This window comes from Olea europaea, chromosome 15 (assembly GCF_002742605.1).
Source record: "Olea europaea var. sylvestris chromosome 15, O_europaea_v1, whole genome shotgun sequence".
Classification (NCBI taxonomy): domain Eukaryota; kingdom Viridiplantae; phylum Streptophyta; class Magnoliopsida; order Lamiales; family Oleaceae; genus Olea; species Olea europaea.
Window position 1 is genome coordinate 25,266,962 of NC_036251.1, and position 12,084 is coordinate 25,279,045.

At 36.4% G+C, this 12,084-nt stretch overlaps 2 protein-coding genes across 2 annotated transcripts; both read left to right on the forward strand.

The window, feature by feature from the left end:
• Positions 1-1,880: 1,880 nt before the first annotated feature.
• LOC111410620 (PI-PLC X domain-containing protein At5g67130-like) lies at positions 1,881-3,609 on the forward strand. The gene is made up of 5 exons (XM_023041055.1): positions 1,881-1,988; positions 2,275-2,578; positions 2,664-2,887; positions 2,978-3,064; positions 3,177-3,609. The coding sequence occupies exons 1-5, from the start codon at positions 1,908-1,910 to the stop codon at positions 3,330-3,332; spliced, it is 852 nt and encodes a 283-aa protein (XP_022896823.1). The 5' UTR covers positions 1,881-1,907; the 3' UTR covers positions 3,333-3,609.
• A 6,309-nt stretch (positions 3,610-9,918) lies between these two features.
• On the forward strand, positions 9,919-11,629 carry LOC111410621 (U-box domain-containing protein 26-like). The gene has a single exon (XM_023041056.1). It carries the CDS (start codon positions 10,271-10,273, stop codon positions 11,519-11,521), a length of 1,251 nt encoding a protein of 416 aa, XP_022896824.1. The 5' UTR covers positions 9,919-10,270; the 3' UTR covers positions 11,522-11,629.
• Positions 11,630-12,084: the final 455 nt, after the last annotated feature.

Below are 12,084 nucleotides of genomic sequence, written 5' to 3' on the forward strand. Positions count from 1 at the left end.
CTCCAAAAAAGACTCTCTATACACACGAAGCATCTTTAAATATATAAAATTTAGAGAATATATATATATATATATATATATATTTTTTTTTTAATACACTCCACTAATAATACTAGCGGTTTAATATATTTTTTTACAAATCAGTATTGAAATTTATAATTTATTAAATTCAGTCATTATAAAGTAAGAACAGGGAGAATTTAAAATAAAGTGTCTCTTGAAATTTATATTCAGATATTCCCTCTCTAAAATAAAGAATATCTTATCTTTAGAGAGAATTTTAAATATACTCTAAAGAATGAAGCTTTGGCCTGGTCCAAAGACAGAAATATCCTTGCGCGTGGCTTAATTTTTGCAGGATACTCTATAGAAAATGTGGATGTTCATTATTGAAGTTTTATCTTTACCTGTCACGCTGATGGCAATGTTATTATTATATTGATTCTAGTTATTAACTATTATTAGCGAATGGGCTGCTTGTGACAAACATGTTTTCTGGTGATGGCAATTTGGCACTTAAACCATTGGCTTTATTCTGTGAAAGCAAAATGTTTTAGGTAAGCATTAGAGATAGTTAAATTGGAAATTTGGTAAGCAAAGGGACAAATCTTTAATTGGAAGCACCATAAGTTATGATTTAATTTTTCTTCCAAGCAATCATAAGCAGACTTAGTTGATGGAACAAGCAATGATAATAATTTTTATTGGGAAACTTACATCCATACACTCCATGTTATGCCTAAATGAGCATTTAGGTTCCCATTCAATTTATTTTAGCAAATGAATATCTGATCTACAATTTTTAGCAACTAGGTCCACAGAGAGCAATACTGCTTGAAAAAAACAGTTTATCTCAAGTAGAACAATTTTTCAGGATATAATAGGTAATGCAATAATCTCTCTAACTAAAAGGCCAAAAAAAAAAAAAAAAAAAAAAAATATTTTTCCCCACCTTTCCACTCCCCAGCTGAACTCCCATTTCATCGTCATTCCCCATCCACTACCCTTCCCTCACCATTGTCAGTCCTCCCATCTCCTCTGTCCCCTGTCTGGCAGTTTCTATTCCCAACTCATGTTGACTGCCTCCTCTTGGCTTCTAATATTTCAGATATGCTCAATTCCTAATTAAAGAATATTATGTACAAGAATGTGGAGGGCCCTAGAACACGGAGCCATTTAATTTGCCAAAAATTAGAACATAGCAAAATAAAAGTGCTTCTGAATTGATCTCATCTTTTAAGAATTTTACATAGATTTACAATTCTTCATCATAGACAAACAAGAAAAAAACTAAATAAAAATAAATAAAAATCCCCAAGATTCTGTTTTTTCATATCAAGAATTATTTGCAGATGAAGTCAATTTGCTTTATATAAAGAAGACATCAATGAACTTCTACGCATTGGTTTCTAAAGCTTGAGTTGAGTTGACTTGACCATGCAAAAACGATGGGAACGAAATGAATGTCAATCCTGATACTTTATTTCCTATATAATATCTGTCCTAGCACCTGGAGTGGGGGAAAGGGGGAAGCAGTATTATCAAAATTAAAACCTCTTTGTAAATTATAAGTTTGTTGTCCAGATTATTTACTTCTATCAGAATTTCTTCTGATATTTGTGCTGCTGCAGATCCTATTTATGAGAACAGCTTACATAAATGTTCTAAGACAAAATTTTGAACTTGGGTGGAAATTATGCAATTGTTGATTTATCATACATTATGTGACACATTAATTTATTGTTGGTAATGTTCATTATGAATCTAATTTTTGTTAGAGAACATTTGTTTTACACAAGTTAAAAGATTCCTTAGAAGTTTCATATACAATGAATCATTGCTGATTATGCAATATTTGAGTGGCTTTTCTGGATACATCTGTGTTGCAGAATGGTGTTAGAGGGTTGATGCTTGATATGTATGACTTTGACAATGATATCTGGTTATGCCACTCCTTTGGCGGCAAATGCTACAACTATACAGCTTTTGTAAGTACATGAGGTCAACATGATATTACATAATGATGGTAAAATTACTTTTTTCCTTATTGGTACCTAGGTGACTGAGTAATCGGGTGTACACAGCATGTTTTCCTACAATTTTCAGATGTTATCATAACAGCTAGATCAGATTTTCCCCAATCTTGCTTAATAGTGTTTTGTATTTGAAAATATAAGCTATATCTAAGCTGACTTTTATACTTTGTCAGATGAACTGACGATTAGTTAACTGTTTGTATTCTTTGAAGCTAATCTACTAAATTGTGATTGCCAGCAACCCGCCATAAATGTTTTGAAAGAGGTTCAAGTGTTTCTAGAAGCCAACACTTTTGAAGTCATAACCATTATCATTGAAGATTATGTTACATCTCCTAATGGCCTGACGAGGGTGTTTAATGCCTCTGGCCTGAGTAAATTCTTATTTCCAGCAGCTCGGATGCCAAAAAATGGGGGAGAATGGCCCACGGTTGATGATATGGTCAGGCAGAATCAGCGATTAGTAGTATTCACTTCTAAAAGCTCCAAGGAATCTTCAGAAGGCATTGCATATGAATGGAAATACTTGGTAGAAAATCAATGTGAGCTGCCTTTTCTAGATTAAGATCTTGGATGATATTTCTGAATAGAAAGTTTTCACTCAGAAGTTGGGCTCTGAACCTGCAGATGGCAATGGTGGAATGATAGCCGGATCATGTCCCAACCGAGCAGAATCATCTAGCATGAACACGAAAACAAGGTTGCTAGTCTTGATGAACTATTTTCCCGATAACCCAACTGAGGCCACTGCCTGCAAACATAATTCAGCCCCACTAATTAGCATGATGAACACCTGTTATGAAGCAGCTGGAAAAAGATGGCCCAATTTCATTGCTGTTGATTTTTACAAGGTAATTTTTTTGTTTTAGAATGTTATACAGATCAACTAAAATCTGCTGTTTTTCATGTTTGCATGAATTTTTGATACATAAACCACGCAGAGAAGTGATGGAGGAGGAGCACCTGAAGCCGTAGATATGGCAAACGGTCACCTAGTTTGCGGTTGTAAAACCATTGCCTCTTGCAAGGTTTAAAATTTCTCTCAAGACTTTCTGTGTTTGAAACTCACTGATTTTAGTACGAACACTTTTATAGTATAAATAGACTGTCACTTTAAATATCGACAATCATGACGTGCAGGAAAACATGAAGTTTGGAGCATGCGAACTACCTGAGGCAAGCCCTGCCCCTATTGCAAAACCAACTAATGAAACCAGCTTTGCAATATTTGATAGCAGACCCTTTAAATTGCAGTGGTTGGCTGGTTTGTTTCTTACTGTCATCTTGTCCCGGTAAATTTGGATCCTCCTATATCAAGCTAGTTCGTTTCAATACCTTAAAAGGAAGTACATTAGAGAATGGGAACTGTGAAATTGGTGTCAAGTTCTTTTGCATTTGCAAATTGCAAAGATGAGGCAGATTGAATATTGGTGTCTAGTGTAACACTTGGCTCATAATAATAACTGTAAAAGTTGGATTGTAGCAGACGTAGTGCTTTTCATATGAATGGGATTGTTAAATTGGGAAGTATACAAATTTCGAATTCATATTATTTCCTCACTTTACATTTTCACCTTAAAGATTGCAATTTTGTACTGCTTTTATTTGGCTTCATGAGGTTTACTTGCTGATTAGCAAATCCTTGTCTACTCCAACAGAAAATTAACCAAGATGATTGCTTGTTTGGTGCTAATTATGAGAATCAAATTTTGACCGTTAGCTTGAAAGGTGGGTCCCACCTATGAGTGAAGAGTTCACAGATGACAGCTAATTATGTTAAGTGACAGTAAAAAAATTGATTTTTTGGCTTGAAAAATAAGAATCAAACGGGGGCTTAATGCATGATTTTTTAAATCCATGTTCCGTTCCAATTTTTTAAAATTCATTCCTCTCCTAAACTAATTTTCAATCACATATTTGTCCATGTTTGGTTTGGCTCCCAATTTTTTTCATTATTCTTCTAAACTCATTTTCAATTACACATTTTATCCCTCTTTGGCCCCTGTTTCTTAAAACTCATTTTCTCCAAATTCATTTGCTACTACATATTTCATGAAATTTACACTTTTAGCTCATGTTTGGCGAAAATTAAATTTAAAATTTTGCTTTAAATCAAAGTCAATATTTCATTCTGACTAGATATTTTGTGGGATTGCAACTTTTTAACAACACAACTCATTAACTTTTTATCCAAATTTACTAAAAATATAATTTTAATCTCCGTCAAATAAAGGCTTAATCAACTTTTCAATCACATATTCCATCAACGCTTATTTTAATATACTAAAATAATAATTATTATTTTTAACGAAACCAGGCTATAAACCAAAAAAAAAGGGATTTCGTCTTTCTCACAAACACTTGACAATTAGCTGCAAAACCTTGCTAGAATCAAGGTGATTATCCTAAACAAATACATATCCCTACAACAAAATCAAGTCAACTTTTTCCAAAATTTGAAAGTGAATCCAATCGACAAGCCTTTGTGTCCTTTTGCAGCGTGAAGGCCAACCAAAATCACATAGCAGAATTATTATAATTTAATTCCCCAATAAAAGTTGGAAAACGTCACATTTTATGGACCACATTGGATTTACAAATAGATATATAGATATTGTTGAATGTGACGATGGCCAAATCCATAAGCCAACTAGGCTAGCTTCCCCACTTTACACTCTAAAGCTGATATGGGAATCCTAATAAATATATAGAGAATTAAGCAGAGATCATAATTAATTTTACAATTTAATTTAATGTTAGGTTTATTAAGTATGATGTCATGTTCCTGCCGATCGTTAATTTGATTCTTCAGAATGAATATTATAAATTAGAACTTGTAAATTTACTGTACGAGTCTTATTAGCTTTACAAGGAATTTCTTTATTCGTAATAATTAGGTTGGGCCTTCCCATTTGAGTAAAGTATGATGCATGTTGTATGCTAATTCAGAAAATACCTTGAGAGTCTGTTTGGGAGTGATTTTTTCCTTCAAAAAATTGATTTTTTAACTGTTATTTCATTGTTTCAGTCGTTATATTTGACTTCTTCTCTCATAAGTGGACCTCACTTTCCTTCTAACAATCAAAAAATTAATTCTCAAAATCACTTCCAAACAGGCTCTGAGTGTGACCATTATTTATGAGATGACATTGATGTATAAAAATTCTGACAAGGTCTTTTACCATTTGGCCCTCATTATTTAAAATTCTATTTTTTAATTACATATTTTATGAAATTCACAATTTTTATCAATTTTTTCACCATATATTTTATGAATTTTTATCAAAATTTACTTAAAATTTGATTTATTTTTCCTTCAGACACATTGACTTGTATGCCCAATCTTTATCCAACATAAATCATTGAAAATATTCTCCTCAAATCAGAGTGAAAGGTAGCGTGTGATGGACAAAAACAGATTCTCTGCTCCAGTTGTGTGATGCAATTTCAGGGGACGTTAAAGGGGTCCACCATTGAGGGACCTACTTACTCAACATTGTTAACTTGGGAAGGGTCCCATATTTCAAGCCCAATCCCAGACAGATACTGAAGATTTTCTGGCTTGATTATTAAGGTTGTAAAGGAAAGACAACCTGGCCATCGCTCATTCCATTCATACTTCACCTCTGACTGCTCCCCATTAAATTATGATTAAGTCCATGTAAGACCGTGTCGCGGACCAAGCCGCCTCTATAGTCGAGCCTAGCTGAGCTCGTTTACAAATAAGCCGTACCCATAGGATGTAATCTTGAAAATGAAAAAGAAGACTTGTGAATAGTTTACACCTCTAAGATTGTGATTTCTTTTTCTTTGCACTGAAAATACTATGTAATCTGTTGACTCAAAATCTGTCCGATTTAGTCATCAGAATCCCGACCACCTTCACCTAGGCATCATCTAAATGTTGGAAAACATCATCAAGGTGCAAAGGTCATCATCCCATAAAAATGTCCAGTGACCATATTGTTAGAAGTGTGACTTAAATAGGAGTCTAAATTGCATTAAATTTTTTACCTTTGTTTGGGACTCTTTTAGGGCTAGATTTTATACTATAAATACAGAGCTCCTCTTTCAGTATTGTTTAAGTCATTATTGCTGTAATTCTCTCATTTCATTGATTAAATAAAATAATATCGTTCATCTGCCAATTCTTTTATTTCTTTACTTTAATCTTGTTCGTGGTTATTTGTGATCTTGTTCAATACTTCAATTACAACAAGTGGAATTCATTAAATCTCAATTCCTACATTATTGGTCAATCGGTCCCAACAAGTGGTATCAAAGGGGGGTTATTGGTGGAATTTTGGCCTGAAACTAATCGTTTGAAAATTACCAGAAAATCAGAAAACGAATCTGTCCAATTTTTTGATTTTTTGCCGGATCTGTTTTTGCTTTTTTCTGGTCAAACTAGAAAGAATTTGGAGAAACGAACACCACCAGTGGACTCAGCAGGTAGAAACGGTCTAGAAAGGGTCACGGGTCGTCGTCGCGCTTTCCGGTCAATAGCTGGCGGTGGTAACTCCAGCCAGAGAGTGGCAGCGCGTGAGACGTTTTTCGGCGACTGTGTCTTCAGGCAATTTTCTCCGGACGACGAGACGGACCTTTTGGTGCTGTCTAATTTCAGTTTTGGGCAAAATTGTGGTTCTGGACTATTTTGCGCCTTGCACGTTCGAGTTTTGGGTGTTGCAGGTTGCAAGTTCTTCGTGATTTGATTGAGATTTTTTGGAGATAAATTCGTTGAAGTATGAAATTTCGCTATTGGATCGCAATACAAGATTTTCGCTATGGCAAGTAAAGGTGAGAGCCGTGTTGACGCAAATGGATCTTGATGATGCTTTGTTGGGTTTTGATAGGATGCCAGCAAACTTGTCTATGGAGGAGAAACAACGGAGGGATCAGAAGGCTTTAGCGCAAATTCAACTTCATTTATCCAACAATTTGCTGCAAGATGTTTTGAAGGAGAAGACAGCGGCTGCTTTGTGGCTCAAGCTGGAGCGGTTATGCATGACAAAGAGTTTGATGAGCAAACTGACTCTAAAGTAGAGGTTGTATTCTCATCGCATGGCGAAAGGAAGGTCACTGCAGGACCACCTTGCTGTGTTCAAGGAGATTGTTGCAGATTTGGAGACGTTGGAGGTAAAATATAATGAAGATGTTTAAGCCTTGGTCCTGTTGTGTTCGCTACCCAATTCTTTTTCGTCATTTCGTGATACTATTCTGTATAGTCGTGACACGTTATCCATTGATAAGGTATACGACACCCTATTCTCAAAAGAGAAGATGGAGTTGTTGGTTGGAGATCCTGCATCTAGGAGTGGGGATGCTCTTGTTACTCATGGTAATCGACGAAGGGGTAGATCAAAGGTGAAGTACAGCAATGTGTATTGTTATTACTGCAAGAGGAAATGACACATCAAGAAAGATTGCGACAAGTTGCATGGTAAAGGTGATTTACATGCAAATCATGCGGGGCAATTAGGTAATTCGAATGAGACTAATATTGTTGAAAATTTTTGTGATGATGGAGATGTGATGTTGGCTGTATCTGACGGGGAATCCAAATCTGAGGAGTGGATTCTGGATTCTACTTGTTCGTATCATATGTGTCTCAATAGGGCTTTGTTTCAAACATATGAGACGGTGAAGCAAGGTGGAGTTGTCATGGGAAACAACCAATCTTGTCGGGTTGCAGGAATCGGTCAGGTCAGATTGAGGCTACAAGATGGAACAGTGAGGACACTTGATCAGGTTTGCCATGTTCCAGACTTGACAAAAAAATCTCATATCACTGAGTACCTTGGTTGAAAAAGGGTACAAATTCTCTGGTGGAGGTGGAGTCTTGAAAGTTCGAAGGGGTGTCCAGGTTGTACTAGAGGGACGGAGGAAATTCCAGTTGTATATCTTACAAGGGAGTGCAGAACCAGTTCAGAAACATTTGGACAAATTCAGTACCGTGGCGGACATTCAATTTGGTACAGTACCTCTCGAGTTTGGCTCTGGATCAATTAAGAACTTTGCTCAAGGGAGTGTTGGTGATTCCGCTTTGCCACCAATTTGAGCAGGTACACTGTGTTCTTGTAATGCCAATGGACTCATGAAGTGTAGGTAAAGTTTTGGAGATGTCTGTAATGCTTTAGAAATCATTGAAGGTGACAATATTGGCAAGGGACCTTCTAATTGTGCATTTGGTGTGGTTTCTGCTACAGGGTGTGCTTCGACCCTGTCCAGTGATTGTTAATTTCAAGCGGAATTTTGGGAACCCGGGTTCGGGTTCGGGTGTCGCTTGTGGACACGGGGCGGGGGAACTTGTTATCGTGGAGAGTTTGGTTATTGCGTTGAGGGGATTTGTCAGTTCATTCTGATGTAGACGGATTATTTCTCAAGGTGCAGAAATTTTGGAGTTTTGTTCGTTGCACCGGAATTTGAGTCAAGGTGGAGATTGTTAGAAGTGTGACTCAAATAGGAGTCTAAATTGCATTAGATTTCTTACCTTTGTTTGGGACTCTTTTAGAGCTAGATTTTATACAATAAATACAGGACTCCTCTTTCAGTATTGTTTAAGCTATTATTGCTATAATTCTCTCATTTCATTGATTGAATAAAATAATATCGTTCATCTGCTAGTTCTTTTATTTCTTTACTTTAATCTTGTTCGTGGTTATTTGTGATCTTATTCAATACTTTAATTACAACAAGTGGAATTCATTAAATCTCAATTCCTACATTATTGGTCAATCGGTCTCAACACATCTGAACTCCAACGATCAAGTCAGCTGTCGTAATGGGATAAAATTGGTTACAATAGAGTTGGAAGAGTAGTTCAATGGATCGAGCCAAAGACCAAGTCAAGAAAAAGTTACTTGATTTGATCGTTCCAATCCCTTCGCCTAATATATATTACATAATTTATAGATATAACATAATTTCGTAGCTTATCAGCACTAAATTCATCCAACTAGCTTAATAGGTGCAGTTAATCTGTTAATGCATCTGCCTAGAATGCCCCAAATATAGTTGTTTGTACGAGATTTGATTTAAATTTCTTATTTCTACATGAACCCTAACATAAATGTTATCAATCTAAGGTTTGAACGTCCAACCATTTATTAATATCCACCCATTGTTCATTAGTTTCTCGCTCAACTCCCCTTCCTTGAATGCCCTCTCTGACTGCTTTTTCTTTTTTTCCTTTGGCAGCTTTCGTTGAATTGGGAGACATCCCTAAAAAGGTGGGCAATTTTCACAATCATATGTCTTACTAGTTTGGGATTTATGTTGAAAGCAACCTTGGGATGATGGTCATGAATATTTTCTACTTGGATGTAAATACTTTGTCGTGCCTTTTTCCCCTATAAATGCTCTCAATTTTCCTTTTTAGAGCAAGGGAATTGAAAACCCCTCCATCAGAAAAGAAGAATTTTCAAACTCTTAATCATTTTATCATTAACTACAATCTTGAATTTAGTTCAAACATCATATTATCATGATTTTTTTTTTCTCTAATAACTGGTCAAAACTTTTCTAAGAGTTGGTCTTCATCCACATATAGGAGTTGGATCTTAATAATTTACCCACTTTAGGTCCTAGTAAATGATACCCCACAACAATGGAATAGTCAATATTCTAGTGAATAGTAAATTGATATGATATCAAGTCATCAAAAACAAAATTCATGTCTGATTCAATTAAAAATGTAATTAAAATTAATAACATATTTCATGAAATTCAGGACTTTTTTACCATCCATTTCATTAATTTTAATCAAAATTTACTAAAAATTTAATTTTTATCCAAATCAAACAGAAGCAAAATAAAGTAACCAACATTATTTTAGATGCAGGAGTGGAATACAACAGGCGCATAATAACTGCAAAAAAGACTAAAACCTAAATACCTAATCATTTAGGTAGAATCAACCTTAAACAGTAATAAACATTCAGGACCATTAATTCCCACTGATGTAAACATGAGTTAGATTTAAGCATGAAAATGGACCCCTCCACATTTCCTTTGACCAAAAGTCCCATCCCCAACCCCCATGGTTAAATTCTACGGCTACCAAGGTAATAAATACACGTGCGGGGGATTGGGAAAAAAAAAACTACAGCCTCTGTTGGTTATGTCCCTCTCATCCCCTAACAAATTGAAAGAGAATTTGCAGTCTTTCTTTGTTTTCTTATATATTAATACTAATCAGAGCAAAACTGGGGAAAAAGGGACAGGAAGGATTTAACATGCCTGGGAGTTTAGAGCCATTGGATGTTGGTGTACAGATTCCGTATCACTTCCGGTGCCCGATTTCTTTGGAGCTGATGAGTGATCCGGTGACTGTTTGTACTGGTCAGACGTACGACCGTTCCAGCATAGAGTCGTGGGTGGCAACTGGGAATATTACGTGCCCGGTTACCCGCGCGCCTCTTTTAGATTTTAGTCTTATTCCAAATCACACTCTAAGGCGGCTTATTCAGGATTGGTGTGTTGCGAACCGGTCATTTGGAGTGGAGCGGATCCCAACTCCGAAACAACCCGCTGACCCGTGTGTTGTCCGGATGTTACTGAATCAGGGTTCATCTGAATCGGTTGCTTTCAATTTAAGACTCAGTGCTTTGAGGAAACTCAGAGGTCTTGCTCGTGACTCGGATAAAAATCGCGCGGTAATTGTTGCGAATAATGCACGTGAGATTCTTCTTTCTGTTGTGTTCACAGAAGTTAATTCCAACTCGTCCGAGCTGAATCACGAATCGCTTGCGATTTTGTCTATGATTTCACTCTCTGAGGCAGAGTGCTTGTACGTGGCCACCGTTTCGGATCGAGTTGGATACCTGGTGGAATTACTATTTCATTCAAATATTGATATTCGAGTCAACTCGGCTGCGTTGATAGAGATTGTTGCGGCGGGAATAAGATCCGCGGAGCTCAGAGCACAAATCAGCAATGTTGATGGAATATTCGAAGGAATTGTTGGAATTTTGAATTGTCCACTGGCGAATGCGAGGGCTTTGAAGATCAGTATCAAGGCCTTGTTCGCTTTGTGCCTTGTGAAGCAACATCGTAACAAGGCTGTCACAGCCGGATCGGTGCCGGCGCTGATTGATAGGCTGGTGGAGTTCGAGAAATGTGACGCAGAGAGGGCACTAGCGACAGTGGAACTACTCTGCCGGATATCATCCGGCTGCGCATCCTTCGCTGCCCACGCGTTAACAGTGCCACTTCTAGTAAGAATCATTCTGAAAATTTCCGACCGTGCAACGGAATATGCTGCTGGTTCGCTTCTCTCTATATGCTCGGCATCCGAGGAGGCTCAGCAGGAGGCCGTGTCTGCCGGCGTGTTAACTCAGCTGCTATTACTTGTTCAAAGCGATTGCACAGAGAGAGCAAAACGAAAAGCCCAAATGCTGTTGAAATTGCTTCGTAACTCATGGCCGGAGGATGCAATTGCAAACTCCGATGATTTTGCATGCGCAGACGACGTCGTACCGTTCTGAGTGTTTTGTTAATCAAATCCAGGTTCTCTCGTCCAAGTAAAACGGGGGAAACCGTTGAGAAAGGAATAGGATATACGAACAACTCTGTTTATGCATGTATTTTTGGACGAAAGAAAAAATATAGTCGTTACGGACCCCCACACAAGAGATAGACAGTCAAATATAGTGATTTAATGTGATAGATAATAGTCATATTTTTCATTTTAATGAGCAAATAATGGAAAACAAACGAAGGCTAAGTATTGCCTACTTATCCACTAATTATTTCTTGATTTGTAAATTTTTAGTAAAAAAGTTAAAACATGCTAATTGGATTTTCAATAGGGGAAATTATATGAAATCATGTTTTCCAAATTTTAATTTCATTAGCATTAATTTTTTTTCTCACATCAATAGATATGTTTAGATCATAACTAGATAACATAATTGGTCATAGTCACGCAGGTTCATATATTACATTTATATAATGTAACATGTCATAAACACAAATTAATAGGTCACATGTGATAAATTCTTAGATATAAAAGTTACAATAAAACAAATTAAGTCATAATTCACCCTAA

Excerpts from the sequence above, each read along its gene's own strand:
- LOC111410620 (XM_023041055.1), top strand. The coding sequence starts at position 1,908 with ATGCTTGATATGTATGACTTTGACAATGATATCTGGTTATGCCACTCC. Across the intron at positions 2,579-2,663 it reads ATACTTGGTAGAAAATCAAT|ATGGCAATGGTGGAATGATA; the intron begins GTGAGCTGCCTT and ends CTGAACCTGCAG. Across the intron at positions 2,888-2,977 it reads TTGCTGTTGATTTTTACAAG|AGAAGTGATGGAGGAGGAGC; the intron begins GTAATTTTTTTG and ends TAAACCACGCAG.
- LOC111410621 (XM_023041056.1), top strand. The coding sequence starts at position 10,271 with ATGCCTGGGAGTTTAGAGCCATTGGATGTTGGTGTACAGATTCCGTAT.